A 27,162-nucleotide genomic window follows, 5' to 3' on the forward strand; every position below is an offset into this window, starting at 1 on the left:
ATTTCACTGAGCAGTGGTTTGTAGTTCTCCTTGAAGAGGTCCTTTACATCCCTTGTAAGTTGGATTCCTAGGTATTTTATTCTCTTTGAAGCAATTGTGAATGGAAGTTCATTCCTGATTTGGCTCTCTGCTTGTCTCTTACTGGTGTATAAGAATGCTTGTGATTTTTGCACATTAATTTTGTATCCTGAAACTTTGCTGAAGTTGCTTATCAGCTCAAGGAGATTTTGGGCTGAGACGATGGGGTTTTCTAAATATACAATCATGTCATCTGCAAACAGGGACAATTTGACTTCTTCTTTTCCTAACTGAATACCCTTGATTTCTTTCTCTTGCCTGATTGCCCTAGCCAGAACTTCCAACACTATGTTGAATAGGAGTGGTGAGAGAGGGCATCCCTGTCTTGTGCCACTTTTCAAAGGGAATTTTTCCAGTTTTTGCCCATTCAGTATGATATTAGCTGTGGGTTTGTCATAAATAGCTCTTATTATTTTGAAGTACGTTCCATCAATACCGAATTTATTGAGTGTTTTTAGCATGAAGGGCTGTTGAATTTTGTCAAAAGCCTTTTCTGCATCTATTGAGATAATCATGTGGTTCTTGTCTTTGGTTCTGTTTATATGCTGGATTACATTTATTGATTTGCGAATGTTGAACCAGCCTTGCATCCCAGGGATGAAGCCCACTTGATCATGGTGGACAAGCTTTTTGATGTGCTGCTGAATCCGGTTTGCCAGTATTTTATTGAGGATTTTTGCATCGATGTTCATCAGGGAGATTGGTCTAAAATTCTCTTTTTTTGTTGTGTCTCTGCCAGGCTTTGGTATCAGGATGATGTTGGCCTCATAAAATGAGTTAGGGAGGATTCCCTCTTTTTCTATTGATTGGAATAGTTTCAGAAGGAATGGTACCAGCTCCTCCTTGTACCTCTGGTAGAATTCAGCTGTGAATCCATCTGGTCCTGGACTTTTTTTGGTGGGTAGGCTATTAATTGTTGCCTCAATTTCGGAGCCTGCTATTGGTCTATTCAGGGATTCAACTTCTTCCTGGTTTAGTCTTGGGAGAGTGTAAGTGTCCAGGAAATTATTCATTTCTTCTAGATTTTCTAGTTGATTTGCGTAGAGGTGTTTATAGTATTCTCTGATGGTAGTTTGTATTTCTGTGGGGTCGGTGGTGATATCCCCTTTATCATTTTTTATTGCGTCTATTTGATTCCTCTCTCTTTTCTTCTTTATTAGTCTTGCTAGCGGTCTGTCAATTTTGTTGATCTTTTCAAAAAACCAACTCCTGGATTCATTGATTTTTTGGAGGGTTTTTTATGTCTCTATCTCCTTCAGCTCTGCTCTGATCTTAGTTATTTCTTGCCTTCTGCTAGCTTTTGAGTGTGTTTGCTCTTGCCTCTCTAGTTCTTTTAATTGTGATGTTAGAGTGTCAATTTTAGATCTTTCCTGCTTTCTCTTGTGGGCATTGAGTGCTATAAATTTCCCTCTACACACTGCTTTAAATGTGTCCCAGAGATTCTGGTATGTTGTATCTTTGTTCTCATTGGTTTCAAAGAATATCTTTATTTCTGCTTTCACTTCGTTATGTACCCAGTAGTCATTCAGGAGCAGGTTGTTCAGTTTCCATGTAGTTGAGCGGTTTTGATTGAGTTTCTTAGTCCTGAGTTCTAGTTTGATTGCACTGTGGTCTGAGAGACAGTTTGTTTTAATTTCTGTTCTTTTACATTTGCTGAGGAGTGCTTTACTTCCAATTATGTGGTCAATTTTGGAATAAGTGTGATGTGGTGCTGAGAAGAATGTATATTCTGTTGATTTGGGATGGAGAGTTCGATAGATGTCTATTAGGTCCGCTTGGTGCAGAGATGAGTTCAATTCCTGGATATCCTTGTTAACTTTCTGTCTCGTTGATCTGTCTAATGTTGACAGTGGAGTGTTGAAGTCTCCCATTATTATTGTATGGGAGTCTAAGTCTCTTTGTAAGTCTCTAAGGACTTGCTTTATGAATCTGGGTGCTCCTGTATTGGGTGCATATATATTTAGGATAGTTAGCTCTTCCTGTTGAATTGATCCCTTTACCATTATGTAATGGCCCTGTCTCTTTTGATCTTTGATAGTTTAAAGTCTGTTTTACCAGAGACTAGGATTGCAACCCCTGCTTTCTTTTGTTCTCCATTTGCTTGGTAGATCTTCCTCCATCCCTTTATTTTGAGCCTATGTATGTTTCTGCATGTGAGATGGGTCTCCTGGATACAGCAGACTGATGGGTCTTGACTCTTTATCCAGTTTGCCAGTCTGTGTCTTTTAATTGGAGCATTTAGTCCATTAACATTTAAGGTTAATATTGTTATGTGTGAACTTGATCCTGCCATTATGATATTAACTGGTTATTTTGCTCATTAGTTGATGCAGTTTCCTCCTAGCCTCGATGGTCTTTACATTTTGGCATGTTTTTGCAATGGCTGGTACCGGTTGTTCCTTTCCATGTTTAGGGCTTCCTTCAGGGTCTCTTGTAAGGCAGGCCTGGTGGTGACAAAATCTCTAAGCATTTGCTTATCTGTAAAGGATTTTATTTCTCCTTCACTTATGAAACTTAATTTGGCTGGATATGAAATTCTGGGTTTAAAATTCTTTTAAGAACGTTGAATATTAGCCCCCACTCTCTTCTGGCTTGTAGAGTTTCTGCCAAGAGATCTGCTGTTAGTCTGATGGGCTTCCCTTTGTGGGTAACCCGACCTTTCTCTCTGGCTGCCCTTAAGATTTTTTCCTTCATTTCAACTTTGGTGAATCTGGCAATTATGTGTCTTGGAGTTGCTCTTCTGGAGGAGTATCTTTGTGGCATTCTCTGTATTTCCTGAATTTGAATGTTGGCCTGCCCTACTAGGTTGGAGAAGTTCTCCTGGATGATATCTTGAAGAGTGTTTTCCAACTCGTTTCCATTCTCCCCCTCACTTTCAGGCACCCCAATCAGACGTAGATTTGGTCTTTTTACATAATCCCATACTTCTTGCAGGCTTTGTTCATTTCTTTTTCTTCTTTTTTCTTTTGGTTTCTCTTCTCGCTTCATTTCATTCATTTGATCCTCAATCGCTGATACTCTTTCTTCCAGTTGATCGAGTCGGTTACTGAAGCTTGTGCATTTGTCACGTATTTCTCGTGTCATGGTTTTCATCTCTGTCATTTCGTTTATGACCTTCTCTGCATTAATTAGTCTAGCTGTCAATTCTTCCACTCTTTTTTCAAGATTTTTAGTTTCTTTGCACTGGGTGCGTAATTCCTCCTTTAGCTCTGAGAAGTTTGATGGACTGAAGCCTTCTTCTCTCATTTCGTCAAAGTCATTCTCTGACCAGCTTTGATCCGTTGCTGGCAATGAGCTGCGCTCCTTTGCAGGGGGGAGATGCGCTCTTATTTTTTGAATTTCCAGATTTTCTGCCCTGCTTCTTCCCCATCTTCGTGGTTTTATCTGCCTCTGGTCTTTGATGATGGTGACGTACTGATGGGGTTTTGGTATAGGTGTTCTTCCTGTTTGATAGTTTTCCTTCTAATAGTCAGGACCTTCAGCTGTAGGTCTGTTGGAGATTGCTTGAGGTCCACTCCAGACCCTGTTTGCCTGGGTATCAGCAGCAGAGGTTGCAGAAGATAGAATATTGCTGAACAGCGAGTGTACCTGTCTGATTCTTACTTTGGAAGCTTCCTCTCAGGGGTGTACTCCACCCTGTGAGGTGTGGGGTGTCAGACTTCCCCTAGTGGGGGATGTCTCCCAGTTAGGCTGCTCAGGGGTCAGGGACCCACTTGAGCAGGCAGTCTGTCCGCTCTCAGATCTCAACCTCCATGTTGGGAGATCCACTGCTCTCTTCAAAGCTGTCAGACAGAGTCGTTCGCGTCTGCACAGGCCTCTGCTGCTTCCCCTGTTATTTTTTAGCTGTGCCCTGTCCCCAGAGGCGGAGTCTACAGAGACAGGCAGGTTTCCTTGAGCTGCTGTGAGCTCCACCCAGTTCGAGCTTCCCTGCGGCTTTGTTTACCTACTTAAGCCTCAGCAATGGCGGGCGCCCCTCCCCCAGCCTCACTGCTGCCTTGCGGTTAGATCCCCGCAGACTGCTGTGTTAGCAAGAAGGGGGGCTCCGTGGGCGTGGGACCCTCCCGGCCAGGTGTGGGGTATATTCTCCTGGTGTGCCGGTGTGCTTAGAGCGCAGTATTGGGGTGGGAGTTACCCGATTTTCCAGGTGTTGTGTGTCTCAGTTCCCCTGGCTAGGAAAAGGGATTCCCTTCCCCCTTGCGCTTCCCAGGTGAGGCGATGCCTCGCCCTGCTTCAGCTCTCGCTGGTCGGGCTGCAGCAGCTGACCAGCACCGATTGTCCGGCACTCCCTAGTGAGATGACCCCAGTACCTCAGTTGAAAATGCAGAAATCACCGGTCTTCTGTGTCGCTGGCACTGGGAGTTGGAGACTGGAGCTGTTCCTATTCGGCCATCTTGCTCTGCCCCAATAACCTACTTTAAGAAATGCATTCTTTGGCTGAATTTCCTGCTTTTTGTTCTTTGTAATGTAGATATTGCCATTAAATTTTGGCCATCAGTTTAAATACTGTTAGGACTCAAGTAGTTTAGTTAATGTTGTCCATGATTCAGCCACAAGTTGTAAGAAAGCAAAGTACAATATAAGCTCACTTAACAGAGTTCCTGTTTAAAATTCATCGGGCTTCTTTAATCTTTAGATTGATGTTTTTCACCAACTATGCCCCATTCTCTCCTTCTGAGGTTCCAATTAAATATATGTTAGATCTTCTCACTTACTATCCTGAATGTCTTGTTCTCTTTCTGTAATTTTTATCTTTGTCTATGCATCATTCTAGATAATTTCTCCTGATGTTCTGGTTCACTATTTCCCACTTCAGCTATGTCTAATTTGCTGCTAAACCCATACACTGAGCTCTTTATTTCAGTTATTGCCTTTTATAGTTCTAGCATTTCTATTTGGTTCTTTTTCAGAACTGTTACATTGGTTTTTCTTTTTAATAGTTCCCAATTCTCTAATAAAAATTTCAAGCTTGCTAGCCAGACACAGTGGCTCATGCCTATAATCCTAGCACTTGGGAGGCCAAGGAAGGAGGATCACTTAAGCCCAGAAGTTCGAAACCAGTCTGGGCAACATAGTTAAGACCCCATCTCCATATTTTAAATTTTTTATTTTCTGAGATGGAGTCTCACTCTGTTGCCCAGGCTGGAGTGCAGTGGCGTGATCTCAGGTCACTGCAACCTCCACCTCCCAGTTTCAAGCGATTCTCCTGCCTCAGCCTCCCAAAGCGCTGGGATTACAGGCGTGAGCCACCATGCTTGGCTTTTTAAATTTTAAGAATTAAAAAACGAATTTAAGCTTGGCTTTGATTTCTTCGAACACAGTAAGCATAGTTGTTTTTAGTACAAGTCTGATAACTCTAGTATGTCATATATTTATGAGTTTTATAAGTCTGTTTGCTTATTGTGACTGGTTTCCTCTTATGTCTAATCACCTTTGAATGTGTACTGGTCACTTTTGGAGAAAAAGTTCCCTGGAGGAATATTTTTAGACAGAGGATGATGGTACCTTCTTCCAGAGATTTCTGTTTGCTACTGCCATATGCCTGGGAGCACTACCAGTTCAGAGCCTCTCTCATCCAAATTCAAGACCTTAGGGACTACTTCCTTCTTTTAGAACCCTGATAGTTAATTTTTGCACTGATTGAGAACCCTCTTTGTCATATTTTCCCCTCATATTTTCTCTTTGCCATTTGCCAGAGATTTCCTTGACTCTTTCTTCCAATCTTTGATTGAATATATGTATATGTGAGTGCATATATGTAATCTCCAAGGACTCTCTCATTCTCTAACTGATCCTTTTAAATAACATTTTTACTTTCCAAATGATTCTTCAGAAAGTTGTATATCTGTTTCACTAACAATTATCTACTTCACATGATTGTCAAGAATAATGTAATTGCTTTCAATGCTATATGTAAACGCTATTATAAAATATTAGTATGGCCAACTGAACTGCAGTTTGTGTATTAGCATTAAAAGCCTGGAGAAGAAGTGACATCTGCTAGTGATTTTACTTAAACAATATTAAAATGTCCAGTCATAGAAATATAACTAAGTAAAAAAGGCACAAGAGCCATGGCGAAAATCAAGGGACAATAACTTTATCCTAAATTCCATTTGCTGTTACATATTCTGCTATAATAGTGCAATGGGACATTCAGCAATAGACAATCAAGGAAAGACTTTCTGAGAAATTTGAGTTTTGAGAAAAAAAAACTAAAGACCCAAGTGACAAAGAAATAATTTTCAAAAACGGTACATAATATGGCTGAATATTGAACTGAATAATAAAACTGGATAATAAAAAGACACAATGTTTTCTTCCTCTAATGAAATAATATACTTTCTGGCTGGGCATGGTGGCTCACGCCTATAATCCCAACATTTTGGGAGGCCAAGGCGGGTGGATTACCTGAGGTCAGGAGTTCGAGACCAGCCTGACCAACATGGTGAAACCCCGTCTCTACTAAAAATACAAAATTAGCCGGTCATGGTGGTGCACGACTGTAGTCCCAGCTACTCGGGATGCTGAGGCAGAAGAATTGCTTAAACCTCCAGAGGCTGCAGTGGGCCAAGATCGCACCATTGCACTCCAGCCTGGGCAACAAGAGCAAAACTCTGTCTCAAAAAAAAAAAAAAGAAAAGAAAAAGAAAGAAATAATATATTTCCTAAATGCTAGTCTTCCTTTGCAAGCATTAATATCTTTTTTAAAAAGCTACAAGACTTCTAGTTTACAGTCTAGCATGAAGGAGTTTGGAAGTCGCCACTCCATCCTAACAAGTGAAAAGCTGAACAAACTAAAACCTTGACAACTCTTCGTAGGTCTGTCAGAGAGGTGAGGTTGGGGACAAATTGCTGCCCCCAAAACTGGAGATACACACAGGTAGATACAGAGAATCACAATGGAGCAGAAACCCACAGGAGAAACATCCAGAGAGTGGAGAAACCTAACTGTAATTGACAAACTGCTACAAGCTGTGTGGACAAGTCTAAAAGTTAGAAATTCCAGGGAACCAACTCACCAAAAGTTTTTGTAGTTTTACCTCCAGGTGCTCTACTTGGCCTCCTGCTTCCAGCAGGGAGAGGAATAAAAGAACCATTCTGAAATACACCAGACTACTTCGTTCCTAACAAAGCCTGCCCTCAGGAGAAACTATTTTACCAGAGCCTAACCTGCTGGGGTTTTATGAAAGCTTAACATACCTAGGGGAAGGATGACACCCAGCTCCAGCCCCCTCTAGCCATCCACAATGGGGAAGAGAAATATCCAGCCCTAGTGGGTACTAACCTTCCATGTGCAGGAACCCCACCTCAGCTCCCTCCAGCCTCCCACATAGGGGCCCCTCTAACCATCCTGTCCCACCTAACGAGGGTGATGAGAAGCATAGGTGATATTCACAGTCCAGTGGCACAAGCTCACCAAAAGACTAAGACCTAATCACAGAATTACAGAACACTTCCCCTCCCTCCAACCTCACCATCAAACCACAAAAGGCCTTTTTACAGGAGTCCCTTTCACCAAGTACATCATGTTCAGATTCAACAAAAAATTACAAGACATAGTAAAGGGCAAAAAAACACAATTTGAAGACACAGGGCAAACATCAGAACCAGAGTCAGAAATGGCAGGGATGTTGGAATTATCAGACCAGGAACAACTATGATTAATATGCTAAGAACTCCAATGGATAAAGGAGACAACATGCAAGGACAGATGGATAATGTAGGCAGAGAGATGGAAATTCTAAGAAAGAATCAAAGAGAAATGCTAGTGATTAAAAGTACTGTAACAACTGGGCACAGTAGTTCACGCCTGTAATCCCAGCACTTTGGAAGGCCGAGGCAGGTGGATCACCTGAGGTCAGGAGTTCAACACCGGCCTGGCCAATGTGGTGAAACCCCATCTCTACAAAAATACAGAAATTAGCCAGATATGATTGCGGGTTCCTGTAATCCCAGCTACTCGGGAGGCTGAGGCGGGAGAATCGCCTGAACCCAGGAGGTGGAGGTTGCAGTGAGCCGAGATTGTGCCACTGCACTCCAGCCTGGGCGACAGAGTGAGACTCCATCTCAAAATAAATAAATAAGTAAATAAATAAATAATACAAATCTGTAACAAAACTAAAGAATGTCTTTGATGGGCTCACTAGCAGACTGGACATGGCTGAGAGAGAATCTCTGAGCTTGAGGATATGATAATAGAAACTTCCCAAACTGAAAAGCAGAGAACAAAGACTGAAAAAACACAACAGAATATCCAAGAACTGCAGTACAACTGCAAAAGATATAAGGTATACACGATGCAAATACCAGAAGAAGAAGAAAAAAGGAATGGAAACAATATTTGAAGGAATAAAGACTGAGAATTTTCCCAAATTAATGTTAGATTCCAAACCACAGATCTAGGAAACTCAGAGAATACCAAGCAGAATAAATGCCAAAAAAAAAAAAAACTGTACCTAGGCATATCATAGTCACACTTCTGAAAACCAAAGATAAAGAAAAAATTATGAAAGGAGCCAAAGGGAAAAAACAAATACCTTTCCTACATAAAAGCAAAGATAAGAATTACATTTGACTTTTCCTCAGAAACCACGCAATCAAGAAGAGAGTGGAGTGAAATACTGTTGAGAGAAAGAAACTCCATCAACCCAGAATTCTGAACCCTGTGAAATTATCCTTCAAAAAATGAGGGAGAAGCAAGTATAAGCGATACGCTAAGAAAGGAGAGAAAAAGAAATTATATATAATGCTCAACTAAAACAAAAAAGGCAGAAAAAGGGTGGGAGGCAAAACTAGAAACAAAGAACAAGGGCAATAAGTAGAAAACAGTAACATATATAATAAACACTAATCCAACTATATTAATCAATAATCACTTTAAACATCAATGGTCTAAATACACCAATTAAGAGAGAGAGAATGTTAGATTTAAAAACAAAAAAAAGCACCCAAACAATATATTGTCTACAAGAGACCGACTTTTTATTTATTTCTTTATTTAGAGATAGGGTCTCACTCTGTCACCCAGGCTGGAGTGCAATAGTGCAGTCATAGCTCACTGTAGCCTCAACCTCCCAGGCACAATGATCCTCTCACCTCAGCCTCCAAAGTAGCTGGGACTAAAGGCATGCACCACCATGCCCAGCTAATTTTTAAAATTTTTTGTAGAGACAGAGTCCCACTGTGTTGCTTATGCTGGTCTTAAACTCCTGGGCTCAAGTGATCCTCCCACCTGGGCCTCCCAAAGTGCTGGGACTATAGGCATGAGCCATTGTACACAGCCAAGAGACTCGATTTAAATATAAAGACACACAGAGATTAAAAATAAAGGGATGTCCCAGCATAGATAGGTTCTTTAAAAAAAAAAAAAAAAGAAAGAAAAGAAAAGAAAAAGTAAATAAAGGGATGAAGAAAGATATGCTATTCTAACACTAACTGAAAGTTGAGTAGCTATATTAATTTCAGATGGAGCAAACTTTAGAGCAAGGAAAGTTATTATGAATAAAAGGGAGCAATACATAATGATAAAAAGATCAACTGTTCAAGAAGACCTAACAATCCTTAACACATATGTGCCTAAAAACAGTGTCAAAATACATGAGGCAAAAGTTGACAGAAGCAAGAAGAAACAATGAACTCACTATTATAGTTGGAGACTTTAACCCCCATATATCAGAAATGGACGGATCCAGAAGGCATAAAACCAGTGAGGATATAGTGGAACTCAACAGCACTACCAACTGACTGGATATAATTGACATCTATAGAATATTTCATCCAACAGCAGATTACATGTTCTTCTCAGGCTCACAGGAAACACTGACTAAGATCACATTCTGGGCCACAAAATACTGGTGTAATAAGTTTAAAAGAATAGAATCACACAGTGTCTGCTCTCAGGCCACAATGAAATTAAACTTGAAAGTAATAACAAAGATAGCAGGAAAATCCCAAAATAGGTGGAAATTAAACCACACACTTCAGCCAGGTGCAGTGGCTCACGTCTGTAATCCCAGCACTTTGGAAGGCCAAGGTGGGCGAATCACAAGGTCAGGAGTTTGAGACCATCCTGATGGGGTGAAACTCCATCTCTACTAAAAATACAAAAATTAGCTGGGTATGGTGGCACACGCTTGTAATCCCAGCTACTTGGAAGGCTATTCCATGAGAATTGCTTGAACCTAGCGGGGTGGAGGTTGCAGTGAGCAAAAATCATGCCACTACACTCCAGCCAGGGCGATAGAACCAGACTCAGTCTCCAAAAAAAAAACACACACACACACACACACACACACTTCTTACCAACACATGGGTCAAAAAGACCTTAGCTACCACACCCTTAGCTGGTTTCTCTCAGCTGTGTGTGGTAGCTCACTCCTATAATCCCAACATTGTGTAAGGCTGAGATGGGGGGATTGCTTGAACCCAGGAGTTAAGAGAACAGCCTGGATAACATAGTGAAACCCCATCTTTACAAAACAATTTAAAAGAAAAATTAGCCAGGCATGACAGTGCATGCCTGTAGTCTCAGTCACTTGGGAGGCTGAGGTGGAAGGATTATTTGAGTCCATAAGTTCCAGGCTGCAATGAGCTATGATTGTGCCACTGCACTCCACCCTGGGTGACAGAGCAATGAGGCCCTATACCTAAAGAAATTAAAAATTAACTTTTAAAAAGTAAAACTCAAGAGAAATTTAAAACATTTTAAGGTAAATGAAAATGAAGATACAACTTATCAAAATGTGTAGGATACATCAAAAGCAGTGCTTAGAGGAAAATTTATAGCATTTAGTGCATATGTTAGAAAAGAAAAATGATATAAAATCAATAATCTAAGCTTCTACCTTAGTAAACTAGAAAAGTAAGAGCAAATTAAATCCAAATTAAGCAGAATAAAAGAAATAATTTTAAAAATCAGAGCAGAGGCCAGGCGCAGTGGCTAACGTCTGTAATCCCAGCACTTTGAGAGGCCGAGGCGGGCGGATCACGAGGTCAGGAGATCGAGACCATCCTGGCTAACACGGTGAAAGCTCGTCTCTACTAAAAACACAAAAAAATTAGCCGGGCGTGGCAGCATGCGCCTGTAGTCCCAGCTGCTGGGGAGGCTGAGGCAGGAGAAGAATGGCGTGAACCCAGGAGGCGGAGCTTGCAGTGAGCCAAGATCGCGCCACTGCACTCCAGCCTGGGTAACAGAGCGAGACTCCATCTCAAAAAAAAAAAAAAAAAAAAAAGAATTGGAGCAGAAATGAATATAACTGAAAAGAAGAACTCAATAGAGAAAATCGGAGTGAATCCTAACGTAAATGGTGGTCAATGTGGCCTATTGATTTTAAAGATGCACCAATCTGGTGTCAGATGCCAATAGTGGGGGAGGCTGTGCGTGTGCAGGAATGGGAGCATTTGGGAACACTGTATACTTTCTGCTCAATTTTGCTGTGAACCTAAAAAAATAAAGTTCATGATTTTTTTAAAAGTGACCACATAGTTCTAAATCTCACGTCTCTTCTCTGTCCTCTAGAAAAAAAAAAATTGAATTTATCTTTTCAACACTCTTCTAATACTTCAAAACAAAATATTCATTCAAAACAAGCCTCTCCCCTGAGAGTATTTAAGAAGTTAATTGTGCTTTTGTCCCAGACTGACTAAAGAGTCTCCTGGGAGGGGCATGGGAGGCAGACTCTACTCTTTGACCTTGGTAGTAGTCACACTGTTCATTTTATGACTACTTGTTCAACAGTAAATGTATGTCTCATGTACATATATATATATATATTTCAGCAAAAAAGAATAAACAGTATTTTTAAAAGCTTCCTTCATAAAAATGTCTCTAAGTAAAGCAAACTAAATAAAGATCTCATTTAAATTTATTCATTCTAATTGTCCTTTTAAAGGCTCTAAAGAACAGAGATGGGACAAAACCAAAACTGAATGAAATACGTGGGTGACTCAGTCACATCTTTCAAGAAAAGTCTCAGTGTGGCTAGAGATTTAAAACATTTTCAGGGGAAAGTATTTAAAATTAATACAGTCAGTTTAAAAATGCCAGTCTCTTCTTTCTCTAAATTTAAAGATTCTTATATATAAAATAGAAAAGGTACAAGTTCATTTCCCTTTTACATGGCTTATATTTTCCAGGATTTTTAAGTGTCTAAAGATAATCCACTTTTACACTATCCTCTGACTTTTGACCTATAGTACTTTCCATTCTTTCCCAAATAAATCACTGCCTTTATTTGTACCATACCACCTTCTCTGATGAGTGCAACCTAGGGCTCTAATGCCTCCTCTTCACTCTGCAGTCAGAAGCTATGCTTTTGAACCCCTGGTTCAATCTGCTGAGAGCACAGTCTTGGAACACTGATTCTATTGCTTAAGACCCCAAACAGACTGTCATTACCTCTCTCCCCAGAAGCTGGCAGTTAATGACCATTTTACTTCTAGCTAGTGAGGGAGCAGTTACTTCCAGGCAGTGTGTCTTTAGGTCAGTATGATTTCTCCAATTATAAATTTATCACTGCCTAAGGCTATACAAACAGCATCTTTTTTTTTTTTTTTTTTTTTTTTGCTATCTCTTAGATTAGAAATGGATACTCTCTGAGGGGGCACCATCCCACTAATTTGGCCTAAGTCTTCTTCACTCATGCATCCTCCTTTTGGAGCTATCTGGCACTTTTCCGTAAAAAAACACTATAACCAAATATGTTTGTTCCTTTTCAGGTTTGAATAACACAGGAGAATGATTCTAGTTATCAATTCTTAATTCAAAGTCTTTCTTAAGGAAAGACTTTCTTATTTTAACTAGGAATAACCAGACACTAGTATATTACAGCTGCAACAACTCTCAAAAAAGCTGTACGAAAGAAAAATGTGGCTTCCATCTGCATTAGTCATTAAAGATTTCTTTTTTTCTTAAGGCACCCAGAACACATATTATACCAAGCCAAAAGAACCAATTTTCTTCATGGAGTAGAATAGCAATTGGCTGTTACTCATTAAATTCTTACAGCAATGAGCAATGACTTTCTTTCTTGTTTTGTTTCTCTTTGAATAGTAGATGAAGTTGATTTTTTTTCTAAGGCTGCCTCCCATCACCAGCATTCCTGATCCTTGGCCTATGTAGCTGTTAATATGCTGCACACGTATGCCTGGGCTCCTTAACAACCAATGCAGTTAACCTTTCTGTTTACTCCAAGTCAGTTCCTATCTTGTTAGTGAAATTGATTTTTTTTCTTTCTAAACATAATAATTTCATATTGTACAAAAACCATACATATATGTGTGTGTGTGTGTGTGTGTGTGTATGTGTGTGTGTGTGTGTATATGTGTGTGTGTATATATATATATATATATATATGAAGTCCACTGGTTTTCTGGTTTTCTAAATCCTGTTTTTATTTTAAGGGCTTCAGGAGCCATAGAGTCTCATGTTTTAATTGAGAAAGACGTGTCCATTCATGGTAATGCCAAAAGGTGGGTGGACTACAGCTACTTCACAAACAGTTAATTGCCTCTGTGTTGGGGGTGGGAGGTAACTGTTGGAGCCCACAATTTACTTTTATTTAAAAAAGAAGTTAATTCTCTTGATTGAACATAGGTGAAAGATTATTTTTCTGGAACTAGTGATTAAAGAGTAAATATTAGATACCATACTAAAGGATATGTCATCGTAACTATCTGTGATCAAAGGCACTTGTCTATAACTCACTCCATGGTTTTTACATTCTAATTGTCTATTAACTAGCTGTACCCCTTATGGACTGGAAGCTCCTAGAAGGCAGGGATTGTATCACAAAGACTGTTTCATCTTTAGGGCACATAGTCTGGTAGATGGTTTATAGTCAGTAAGTATTTCGGTTAGTGTTGATATCATATTCAATACAAGAATCTAATTATTGGCCGGGCGCAGTGGCTCAAGCCTGTAATCCCAGCACTTTGGGAGGCCGAGACGGGCGGATCACGAGGTCAGGAGATCAAGACCATCCTGGCTAACCTGGTGAAACCCCGTCTCTACTAAAAAAAATACAAAAACACTAGCCGGGCGAGGTGGCGGCGCCTGTAGTCCCAGCTACTCGGGAGGCTGAGGCAGGAGAATGGCGGGAGCCCGGGAGGCGGAGCTTGCAGTGAGCCAAGATCCGGCCACTGCACTCCAGCCTGGGCGACAGAGCGAGACTCCGTCTCAAAAAAAAAAAAAAAAAAAAAAATCTAATTATTAACTAGCTACGGTTTTAGACTAATTGGTACACTCACTGCCCCACCATTTATGAAACAAACTTTAATTGGCCATTATCCCAGTTCAGGCAGATAGGCCCAACTTCAAATATCTAATGTTCTCTACCAAAACACTGGGCATCTTTACAGGAGGCAGCAGAACACAATGCTCAGTTTGTGAGTTTTGAGTCTTTCTGTTCTGGTTCAGACTCTGCTACTAACTAGCAGTACCTCTGGCAAGTCACTTTACCTTAGTAGATTTTTTTTTTTTTTTTTTTTTTTTTTTTTGAGGTGGAGTCTAGCTCTGTCGCCCAGACTGGAGTGCAGTGGCCAATCTTGGCTCACTGCAACCTCTGCCTCCCGGATTCATGCAATTCCCCTGCCTCAGCCTCCTGAGTAGCTGGGATTACAGGTGCCCACCACCACACCCGGCTAATTTTTGTATTCTTAGTAGAGATGCGGTTTCACTGTGTTGGCCAGGCTGGTCTTGAACTCCTGACCTTGTGATCCGCCCGCCTTGGCCTCCCAAAGTGCTGGGATTACAAGCGTGGGCCACCACGCCCAGTCCTACCTTAGTAGATTCTGTGTCAGAGATTAAAGTAGGGAATTGGACTAAATGGTCTCCAAGAACCTAGCTAGGTCCAGGTCTAAAAGTGATTTGGCTTGAATTAGTAAGGGTATTACTGATAAAGCAAGTCCTTGTCAACACCAGAGGGAGCTATGTTCATATCATCACTGGGGTGGTTCAGAAGATTTCAGGAAAAAGCATAGTTAAATGGAAAACTTACTTTCCAGAATGAGAGAAATTCTATACCAAGGTAAGAGCTCCACACTGCTCATACGGCCACCCAACAGGCTCTCTGCCATCACCCCACTCTTATAGATGTCAAAACACCTCATACCTGACTTGTACCAACACACAAGGCTTCAGTTTTAATTCCATGAAAACCCAGTTGGCTTTAAGCCATTCCTAAAGATTTCTTTCCCCATTCAGTCTATTTTCTTTCTTAACCAAATTAATAATAACAAAAAGCAAAGTAATTCATTGTGATACTGGAAAATCCCCAAAGAAGGGAGATAAAGGAGGAGAAAGATTTATATCACACGGAAGCTGTAGCCTGGAAAAAACAGTAAAGTTAACTACCATTGAATTCATTAGCAGCCTGCCACTCAAACCCAAAGCTACCTCAAAAACAAGAAAACTACTCAAAAAGAGAAAACCTATCAAGGAAAGGAAGGACTCGGCATAGCTCTGCAATGCGGGTGCGGGAATGCCTGTCTGAGTTGATGGCTGGCACTGCCCTGTTGGGCTCCATGGTAAGCAGTAACAGCTGCTGAAGAGTGATGTCATTAATTAAGGCAATGGGACCACATTAGGCATTTGGCAAAAAAAACTGTAAAGCGACAAGATAAGGGAATGGAGGATGGGATAAGGAAGAAAAAGTAAAAGCATTTCTAAAGCTAAAGCTTATTCTGATGTTATTATATACTCCCTCCTCCCCCTCAGTAAAACACCCAAAGCCTTGAAAATGACCTAAACCCTTACAGAGCAAGTGAAAAGAAGAACTGAAAACCTCTCCATTAGTATCAACTTATGTTTCTCTTTGTCCAGAGGAACAATGTCATGTTAACCTGATAGAGAAGGCATAAATCACGAATATTACAGAAGGGTAGTCTGCTGAAGAAAGATAAATGCAATCCTGAAGAACCCCTTTACTTTCATTTCATAGATTAATTCAACACCCAGAAAGGCAAAGCTTCAACAGTCAAAAATGGACCAACTACTTTTTAGGACATAGGCTGTTCCTGAGTAAAAATGGATTATAAAGTCACTACAGAGATTGACTTTGTGGGTAAAGAGAAAAATCTACTAAACAAGACAAATAATTATTTTCCACTTTAAAAAATGCAAGCTCAAACCTCTAGAGGTAAGTACAGAGTAAAACTTCGGTTGAAATCAACTTATTTCTATGAATCCAAGTAGTTGGAATACCTAAGGATTTTTTTTTCTTTTGCTAAGTGTTTCTTATATCACCAATTTCAGGCAGGGTGCAGAGGCTCACACCTGTAATTCCAGCACTTTGAGAGACAGAGGTGGTAGGATCACTTGAGCCCAGGAGGTCAAGGCTCCAGTGAGCCGTGTTTGCACCACTGCACTCCAGCCTGAGCAACAGAGTGAGAGAGTCTCAGATAAATAAACAAACAAATCACCAATTTCAAATACTCTAGAAGTGCCAAAACCTTAAGGGGAACATCTACTTTTCCTCTCTTTCCCTTTAGATAATTTTAAAAAAACAAGTATGAGAATAAGTATGAAGTATGAAAAAATATACTCTACTGCTAACAGGAGAACTACTCCTTTTCCTCCCTTATTTAGGACATGTGCCAAAGGATTTCCAATTCACTCTGCTTCATACTGACCTTTAAAATATTTCGGCCATCAAATGATTCTCTTTCCTTGAAGATATATTTGCCATCCGCTGTGTAGAGATTGTACCTGCCTTCAGCTGTAAATATTCCAAAGATAATGTTAGAAGCTTAAATTGGTTAGTTGTTTTCTCTTGGACTTCTATAGGTACATAGGTACAACTAGCAAAATTTTCATGTACTACCTGGAAAGTAGCATAATGCAGAGGAAAAATGTCAGGCCATGAATCAAGAGACCTGGCTTCTAGTCTCAGTTCTGTCAACGATTCATTCAATACATATTTATTCATTAATCTATTCATTTGACATTCTCCAGGCACTCACTATATATTCCTAACTATGCAACTAGCTACATTATTAGGCAAATTATGTCTCCATTGTGGACCTTAGTTCCTCATTGACAAAGTGAGAGGTAGGACTAAGTGATGTTCAAAGGTTCCTTACGTTCTATAGATCCAAGAAAAGTGGCATATAATTTTAAATATGTAAAAACACATAACAGTTCACACATTAGCTAGTCAAAACTGCTGGCACTCATGCTCTGGGTTGATTTAAGGACTTCCCTCAAAGGAAAAAGAGCCCTTTAGTTGCAATCAAAGGTATCCTTAACAGACATTCTACACAGGAATGCAGCAAATCTATGACCTTAGCCTAAACCAAGCTGTGCTCTAGCTTCTTGAGTTAATTCGGGTTGCGTATCTCAAAAGACATCCTTAAAGGTTGGCAAGAAAAAGAATATCAAAGGAGAGGGAAACAGGAAAGAAAAAAAATGTAACATCATTTCATGTCCTTTTCAAGTAAAAATTCAATACAGGAGAGTCCAGAGCACAAAAAATTCAAAGCATCCTCAAGAATTAACTCAGAATATTTTCTGAAATATTAATAATTTCCTACCCACTGACAGACCTTCAAAAATACTTATTTCCACCTTTAAGTACATTATTTTACTTATATAAGTAAGGAGAGTACTAGGCCAGAATAGATCAAATATATCTAGAGTTTTAAAAACTCCATGAACAGAATACATAATACATTTCAGCTAGCCCACTGGAGTTGCATATGGGTAACTATGGAACTATTTCTCTAAAGAGAAGAATGCTCTTAATCAAAGATCCCAACGCCATACAGGTTTCCCAACTTAAAATTAGGAGAAAGGGAATGTGTGAAGTTGCAAAAGAACAACAAACACATTAATACCAAATAAATATCAAAAGTGGAAACAACATAAATGTTCACCAATTGATGGATGGATACATAAAATGTGGCATATCCATACAATGGAATATTATTCGGCCATAAAAAAATGAAGCACCAGGCACGGTGGCTCACGTCCATAATCCCAACACTTTGGGAGGCTGAGGCAGAAGGATCACTTGATCCCAGGAGTTTAGAACCAACCTGAGCAATATAGTGAGACCTTGTCACTACAAAAAAAAAGGTTAGGCCAGGTGTGGTGGATCATACCTGTAATCCCAGCACTTTGGAAGGCCAGGGCAGGTGGATTATCTTAGGTCAGGAGTTGGAGACCAGCCTGACCAACATGGTGAAACCTTGTCTCTACTAAAAATGCAAAAATTAGCTGGGCATGGTGGCGCACGCCTATAATCCCAGCTACTCGGGAGGCTGAGGCAAGAGAATCGCCTGAACCTGGGGAGGCAGAGGTTGCAGTGAGCCAAGATTGCACCACTGTACTCCAGCCTGGGCAACAAGAGCGAAACTCCATCTTGAGAAAAAAAAAAAGAAAAACTTTAAAAATTAGCTGGGTGTAGTGGCATGCTCCTGTAGTCCCAACTACTCTGGAGGCTGAGGTGGGAGAATCATTTGAGTGTGGGAGGTGGAGGTTGCAGAGAGCCAAGATCACTCTACTACACTCCAGCCTGGGCAACAGAGACCTTGTCTCAAAAAAAAAAAAAAAAAAAAAAACTACACAGAAAACAAAACAAAAAAGGAATGAAGTACTGCTATATTATAACATGGATGAGCCTTGAAAATATTATGCTACGTGAAAGCAGCCAGCCTCAAAAGATCACATACTGCATGACTCTGTTTATATGAAATGTCCAAAACAGGCAGCTCTATAGAGACATAAAGTAGGCAGGTGGTGTCTAGGGCTTGGTGGAGGTCAGGGGAGGGCAGAGTAAGAGGGGTAGGAGGAAATGGAAAGTGACTGCCAATGGGTATGGGGTTTCATTTTAGGGTGATGAAAATGTTCTAGAACTGATTGCGGTGATGGCTATACAACTTTAACCAGACTAAAAACTACTAAATTTTATATATATATCAAGAGAGTAAATTGTATAGTATGTGAATTATATCTCAATAAAGTGATTATATTTTGAAAATCTGAAGAGGGATAACTAGACTGTGAACACACAACACTCTCTTATATAAAGCTCTAGTGCTAACTGAATATAAACCTGGATCTACACAACTTAGAATATACAGATTCCTACATATCTGAACTTTTTCTGTGTTAAGAGATTAGTTAATAATGGACCATGATGTAGTTTTAAGAGCTCCGAACAAATATTTAAGGACTAAGACAAATGGAAAATGTACTGATGGCTAACAAATGTCTAATAAAATACTGTCTATACCTGCAACACCCAAAACAGAGGCCCCTATCCAGATGTGGCTCTATAAATTTTAATTAAAATTAAAAATAAAAGTTCACTTTCACAATCTCACTAGGCACCTTTCAAGTGCTCAGTAACCACATGTGTATAGTGGCTACCATATTGGACATCACAGATACAGAATACTTCAATCATCACAGACAGTTTTCTTAATACCACATGTCTTCTGAAACAATAAATTTAGGGTATACTCCAGAGTTCTGAAACTCTGCCATTATATAGTAATGTTAAAATGCACATCACCTCAGGGGATTCTCAATTTGTTTTCCAAAATTAAAATACACTGTCCAGAATAAAACAAATAGCACAAACCTAGTTATATGTTTCTACTGGACAAGCTACATTATAATACATAGATACCTAAAATATTCCTACTTTCTGTAGTACTACTCCCCGAAGGAAAGAAATATGCTCAACTTGGCCGGACGCAGTGGCTCATGCTTGTAATCCCAGCACTTTGGGAGGCCAAGGCGGGTGGATCACGAGGTCAGGAGTTCAAGACCAGCCTGGCCAAGATGGTGAAACCCTGTCTCTACTAAAAACACAAAACTTAGCAGGCGCCTGTAATCCCAGCTACTCAGGAGGTTGAGGCAGAAGGATTGCTTGAACCCAGGGGGCAGAGGTTGCAGTGAGCTGAGATCACACCACTGTACACTCCAGCCTGGGCAACGGAGCGAGATTCCATTTCAAAAAAAATATATATATATATACACACACACACACATACACACACACACACTCTCAACTGGAACAAGTTCAAAGTTTTGGATTCTATCACCTACCCAAACAAGAATATATAGGCTTTGACTGAGTTACTTGAAGCTCTTTTAAATCTCAGTGTTCTCAAAAGTAAAATAGAGATTTATTTATAAGTCTTAAATAAAATTCAATATGACATCACAAAATAGTAACATTTTAGAACTAATAACTAGATAGCTACATATTTCTTGGTCCTACCATGGCTCTAACCAAACGGAGTTAATATCAAATGATTTCCAGTTGGGATCTTTGGTACATATCTGAGCGAAATTAAAAGACGTACCTTAACTAAAAGGGACACACAAATTGTCCTAACTAAAAACCTACAAATAGTCAATGGTTCAAGTCCTGATGGAGTTCTCTTCTCCTCTAGATTTTTTTTTTTTGAGAAGGAGTCATGCTCTGTCACCAGGCTGGAGTGCAGTGGTGCAATCTTGGCTCACTGTAACCTCCGCCTCCCAGGTTCAAGCGATTATCCTGCCTCAACCTCCCAAGTAGCTGGGATTACAGGCATGTGTCACCACACCCAGCTAATTTTTGTATTTTTAGTAGAGACGGGGTTTCACCTTGTTGGCCAGGCTGATTTTGAACTCCTGAACTCAAGTGATCCACCCACCTCAGCCTTCCAAAGTGCTGGGATTACAGGCATGAGCCACCGTGCCTGGCCCCCACCTAGATTTTCTAAAACCAAGGTCGGGGCCCAAGAAAGGAAATGGAACCGGAATATGTGATCTCGGTGCTAGTGTATTTTGAACCATGAACCTTGGAAGGAAGAGTTTCATATGGCTTGAATGTGTGACTCCTGATCAGATGCTGAAGGTATTAGAGAAGGTTTCACTTTGGAGATAGGGACAGGAAGAAAAGAAAACTTCTTTTTGAAATAAACAACTATCCCAAATCAAGGATTAAAACAAAGCATTTTTATAAAAAGGCTCAGAGTCCATGAAGAAAAACATTATTATTTTAACACAAGGTTTCTCAACCCCTATGCTACGACATTTTGGGAAGGATAATTCTTTGTCGTGGGCGACGATCCCACGCATTGACAGCACCCACTAGGTGCCAGCAGCAACCCATCTCCAACTCCCTATGATAACCAAAAATGTCTCCAGACAATGCCAAATGTTAGCCGGGGGCAAAATCACCCCCAGTTGAGAAACACTGACTTAACATTTACTTTTACCAGCTCACCTTCCTTTCTTTTCTCTCCTAAAAAAAAAAAAAAATAGCCACCAAGTATTGCATGCGACACACTTATGCCAAAAACTTATTCACTGTTCATATAAAATTTACTGAAGCATCCTATATTTTTATTTGCTAAATATGGGCAATCCTATGTGTGACAGAAATAAAAGATCTGGAAGCCACAGTCCCATGCTATATATGTTCTTGCCCACCTCTACTATGCTCATCAGAATAAGCTAAGAGGTCTAAAAAGAAGTATATCAGAGATTCTTTGATAGCCCATTCTGTGTAAACCTCAGAGATGCCACAAGGCCACTGATCATAAACTGCGCTACAGTTCTCTGAGGGACTTACCATTGGGGTCTTTCCTGAATAGTGTATTCATAACTGTAGCATGCAGTTTCACACTATTCCACTCTTTCACTATTAGTCCAGATGCCTGAAAACGTTCCAGCACTCGATCAACTAATTCTTGCAGCCTGGAGAAATTGGAGAAAAGTAGTGCAGAAATCTTAGTAAACTTCCGAACATGAGATTACTAATTCAACAATGTTTATGGAGCCTCTGCTCTGTGCTCATCACTATACAAAGCCCTGCATCACAAGAGGAAGAAGAGACTCATCTCCCACTATCAGGGAGCTAAAGCTCAGTCTTGTTTGTCTGCTTAACAGATAGTAGAAATAAATGATGGCAATATATTATGGTGAGTGTGAAGGGAGTGATCACCTCTACATGGAGAGGGCCAGGTTTCCACAGGAGGTTTAGACACAGTCTGGCACGATCATTAAAAGATTTGCAAATAACACCAGGGAAGAAGGGGAACTTCAAGTAGAAGAAGAAATAGCATGTGCAAAGATGCCAAACCATGCAAGATCACAGCATATTCAAAAAACTGTCAATTATTTACAATACAGCTATGACAGAGAGTGAGAGAAAAGGGACAATGGAGATGAGCTAAGTCTGTAAGTAGTGGTCACATTAAGGAAGCCACAGAAAGACTTTCAAAAGGGAATAATGTGGTCTGATGTCCATTTTTGAAAGCTGACTCAACAGCAGAGTGGGAAAGGCTTTAGAAGAGGAACAGCTACAGAATTCAGTCAGCTAGGTGGCTATTTCAACAGTCAACATCACCATGACGTATCAGGCACTGGTCTAAACACTTTTTATCTGTTAAATCATTTAATCCTCATAACCAATTATTATCCCTATTGACCAATACAGAAGCCAAGACACCGAGAAGTTACAAAACTTGACCAAGTTCCCAAAACTAAGTGGCAAATCCAAAATTAGAAGAGGCCGGGTGCAGTGGCTCATGCCTGTGATCCTAGCACTTTGGGAGGCTGAGGCAGGCAGATCACTTGAGGTCAAGAGTTCGAGATCAGCCTGGCCAACATGGTGAAACCCCACCTCTACTAAAATACAAAAATTAGCTGAGCGTGGTGGCACATGCTTGTAATCCCAGTTGCCTGGGAGGCTGAAGCAGGAGGATTGCTTGAATCCAGGAGGTAGAGGTTGCAGTGAGCCGAGACTGTGCCACCACACTTCAGCCTGGGTAACAGAGTGAGACTCCATCTCAAAACAAAACAAAAAAGAAAAACAAAATCAGAATGTATGCAGCCTGGCTTCAGAGTCCATATTCCTAAGGACTGTACTATCAAGGGGGAAATGGGGACAGGCATGGTGGCTCACACCTGCAATCCCAGAACTTTAGGAGGCTAAGGCGCAAGGACTGCTTGGGCCAGGGGTCTGAGACCAGCCTAGACAATATAGTGAGACTGTGTCTCTACAAAACATTTTTAAAAATTACCCACCCATAGTGGCATGTGCCTACAGTCCTAGCTACCAGTAGGCTGAAGCAAGAGGACTACTTGAGCCCAGGAGTTTAAGCCTGCATTAAGCCATGATTGCACCACTGCACTCCAGCCTGGGCAACAGAGCAAGATCCCATCTGTAAAATAAAGGGGGTGAGGAGGGGATGATAAAGACCTAAACCAAGCTTGTCCAACCCGTGCCCTAGGATGGCTTTGAATACGGCCCAAAAGAAGTTCATAAACTTTCTTAAAACATTATAAGTTTTTTGTGTGATTTTTTTTTTTTTTAGCTCATCAGCTGTCATTAGTGTTAGTGTATTTTATGTGTGTCTCAAGACAATTCCTTCTTCTTCCAAAGTGGCCCAGGGAAACCAAAAGTTTGGACACCCTGACTAAACTATGGTGGGGCAGTGAGAACTGAGACAAGGGAATGGGTTCACAAGAGCTATGTGAGAGAGAAGCTGGTGCCCATTCAGATCTGGCTGTGCTAAGGGAGAGGAAGTGGTTGAGAATGACTCCCAAGTGTTGCCTAAAATGACCAGGTGGCTCATTAACCAAGGTGGGAGGCTGTGGGGAAGCAACTGCTTATTGTTCTGCTGTGTCATCTCGGGGAGGAGGTTAATACTATGCAGGATTTTGCACATGTGGCACAGGATGCAAGTAGGACATGTACAGGAAAGGAGATGGAAATACAAGCCTGGAACCCAGGAGAAAATCTAGGCAAATGACAGATTGGGAGTTGTCAGTGTAGCAACAGTAGTTAAAAGCATGGGATAGATGCTTTTAACATGGCGAAACTCCATCTCTACTAAAAATACAAAACTTAGCCAGGTGGTAGTGGCGCGTGCACGGTGGCTCACACCTGTCATCCCAGCACTTTGGGAGGCCAAAGAGGGAAGATCACTTGAGGCCAGGAGTTCAAGACCCACTTGAGCAATATAGCAATACCTCGTCTCTACAAAAAAATGTTTACAAATCAACTGGGCATGGTGGCATGCACTTGTAGTCCCAGCAACTCAGGAGGCTGAGGCAGGAGGATAGCTTGACCCCAGGAGTTCAAGGCTGCAGTGAGCTGTGATTGTGCCACTGCACTCTAGCCTGGGCAGCAGAGTGAGATCATGTCTCTTAAGAAAAGAAAAACAAGGCCGGGCGTGGTGGCTCAAGCCTGTAATCCCAGCACTTTGGGAGGCCGAGGTGGGGGGATCACAAGGTCAGGAGATCGAGACCATGGTGAAACCCCGTCTCTACTAAAAAAAAAAATACAAAAAATTAGCCAGGCGCGGTGGCGGGCGCCTGTAGTCCCAGCTACTCAGGAGGCTAAGGCAGAAGAATGGTGTGAACCCGGGAGGCGGAGTTTGCAGTGAGCTGAGATCCCGCCACTGCACTCCAGTCTGGGCGACAGAGCGAGATTCCGTCTCAAAAAAGAAAAGAAAAGAAAAACAACAACAAAAAACAACCCTCAGTTTCCCATGGCCTTCCAAGTAAGAGTCCAATCCTGCCTGACCCACGTGGCCTTCACAGTTTGGCTCCAGCCTGCCTTTCTGTTTCATCCCTACCCTTCCCTTTCTACAGATTTTCTCCAGTCCTTGAATGGATTGCATTCTTTGATACTGAATCTCTCAATTACTTAGGACAAACATCCTTTTAGAATCACCTTCACTTCTTTGACTCCCTTATACCAGGGAATCTCACTTCTCACCAATTCCAGTGCCACTGTCCCAGCCACCTGGGAACCAGCAAAGACAACTGATAAGGATGAGGAAATAAGAACAGGAAGACTTCAGAGACGCTGAAATGAGAATTACAAGGGGGAAAAAAGGAATAACCGTATAGTACAATACTCGAGAAAAGAAAAAAAGCAAAACTATGCCTCCTTGTTTCTCACAATTACAGCCCTCTATCAGAGCAGTTTTGCTGGCACACTGGGGATAGAAATCTTGTGACGGAGGATCAAGGGAGGAGCCAGAGAGGAGGGAAGGCAGGAAGCGCACATAACTGTGTCCAGACACTTAAAGGAGAGAAACGAATACCTGGGGAATCTGAAGATAAAGAGTTGAGTGAGGGCTGTGTGTGTTTTCAATGAGGAGAAAACGTTGGAAATGCTTACTGACAAGAAATTATCCAACAGAGAAAGAAAAGGAAACCAAGCAATAGGGTAAATGGACAGAACAAGACCTCAAAGGATGGTGTGGTCATAGGTGATAGGAACACAGCAGTGAACATAACAAGCCCCACTCTTGTGCAGCTCACGTTCCGGTAGGAGGAATGAACAAACACACACGCACACCTCGGGGTGCCATGTGCCTTGAAGGAGATGAAACGGCAGAGAGGGAGTAGAGTGTGATTTCACTCTGCTGACCATAGTGCAGCTAATATAAGTGCACTATATTACGTAGAGTGATCAGGAAGGGTCTCCCTGATAAAGTGACATTTGACAGAGATCTGAGGGAAAAGCATTCTAGAGAGAGGAAACAGCAAATACACATATCCGAGATGGGCATATGCACAGGAGGACTGAGGAACAGAAAGGATGCCAGTAGTGAAACTGCAGTGAAACTAGAAAGAGAGAAGTGATGAGGTCGGAGCGATATGACCAGGTTACCTGAAGCTCTCAGGCCCGTGGAAGGACTTTAGTAGTTACAGAGTGAGGTGGGAGCTTTTGGAGGGTGTTTAGCAGAAGACTGACATGATCTGGCTGCTGTGTGGAGGACAGATAGCAGTGGAGGCAGGATAGAAGCAGGAAAGCAGTTAGGAGGCTGTGGCAATCACGCAGGTGGCTGGGACAGTGGCACTGGAAGTGGTGAGAAGTGAGATTCCCTGGTATAAGGGAGTCAAAGAAGTGAAGGTGATTCTAAAAGAATTTTTGTCCTGAGTAATTGAGAGATTGAATGTCAAAGAACACAATCAATTCAAGGACTGGAGAAAATCTACAGAAAGGGAAGGGCAGGCTGAAGTCAAGCTATGAAGGCCCCATGGGTCAGGCAGGATTGGACTCTTATTTGGTAGGCCATAGGAAACCGACAGTTGTTTTTTGTTGTTGTTCTTGTTTTTCCTTTTTTTAAGAGACATGATCTCACTCTGCTGCCCAGGCTAGAGTGCAGTGGCACAATCACAGCTCACTGCAGCCTTGAACTCCTGGGGTCAAGCTAGTCTTCTGCCTCAGCCTCCCAAGTTGTTGGGACTACAAGTGCATGCCACCATGCCCAGCTAATTTTTTTTTTTAAACTTTTTGTAGAGACGGGGTATTGCTATACTGCTCAAGTGGGTCTTGAACTTCTGGCCTCAAGCAATCTTCCCTCTTTGGCCTCCCAAAGTGCTGGGACGACAGGTGTGAGCCACCATGCCAGGTCATCAATGACAGTTTTTAAGAAGCAAGAAACAGGCCAGGCGCAGTGGCTCATACCTGTAATCCCAGCACTTTGGGAGGCCGAGGTGCATGGATCACGAGGTCAGGAGTTCAAGACCAGCCCGGCCAACATGGTGAAACCCCATCTCTACTAAAGATACAAAAAATTAGCTGGGTGTGGTGGTGCGTGCCTGTAATCCCAGCTGCTTGGGAGGCTGAGGCAGGAGAATAGCTCAAACATGGGAGGTCAAGGTTGCAGTGAGCCAAGATTGCGCCACTGCACTCCAGCCTGGGTGACAGGGCGAGACTCCATCTCAAAGAAAAAAAAAAGCAAGAAGCATAAGAAAAAAAAAAAAAAAAAAAAAAAAAAACCCTAAAAGCCTGGAAACCAGTTAAGAGAGATGTTGTGCTTCCTTATATACTTATCTTAATCCTTTTCCCCAATTACAAAAATAATACAAGCTCATTATAGAACACATGCAAAGTACCAAAAAGCATAAAAAGGAAAACATAACCTCACCATGCACAGATAAACACTTAACCTTTCTGTGTTAAGTGTATATCTATAGATGGTGAGGTTACCTAATCAGAAAAAATGTTCAGGTAAACTAGTTTTAAAAGTTTCTGATTAACACTATTGCAGAACCATAATATTTCTTCTTCATTTTATTTATTTATTTATTTATTTATTTATTTATTTATTTATTTATTT

The 27,162-nt window shown here is 41.1% G+C and overlaps 1 protein-coding gene across 4 annotated transcripts in view; it reads right to left on the reverse strand.

The window, feature by feature from the left end:
• ASCC1 (activating signal cointegrator 1 complex subunit 1) overlaps nucleotides 1–27,162 on the reverse strand; it is a 126,845-nt gene that overhangs the window by 25,779 nt on the left and 73,904 nt on the right. For all 4 annotated transcript variants that reach the window (XM_023204988.1, XM_023204989.2, XM_031936181.1 and 1 more), the window contains 2 exons: nucleotides 21,648–21,772; nucleotides 16,708–16,793 (listed from right to left, as the gene is read on the reverse strand). In XM_023204988.1, coding sequence (XP_023060756.1) covers nucleotides 16,708–16,793; nucleotides 21,648–21,772 — 211 coding nt within the window. The remainder of the gene's footprint in view (nucleotides 1–16,707; nucleotides 16,794–21,647; nucleotides 21,773–27,162) is intronic.

This window comes from Piliocolobus tephrosceles, chromosome 9 (assembly GCF_002776525.5).
Source record: "Piliocolobus tephrosceles isolate RC106 chromosome 9, ASM277652v3, whole genome shotgun sequence".
NCBI lineage: Eukaryota > Metazoa > Chordata > Mammalia > Primates > Cercopithecidae > Piliocolobus > Piliocolobus tephrosceles.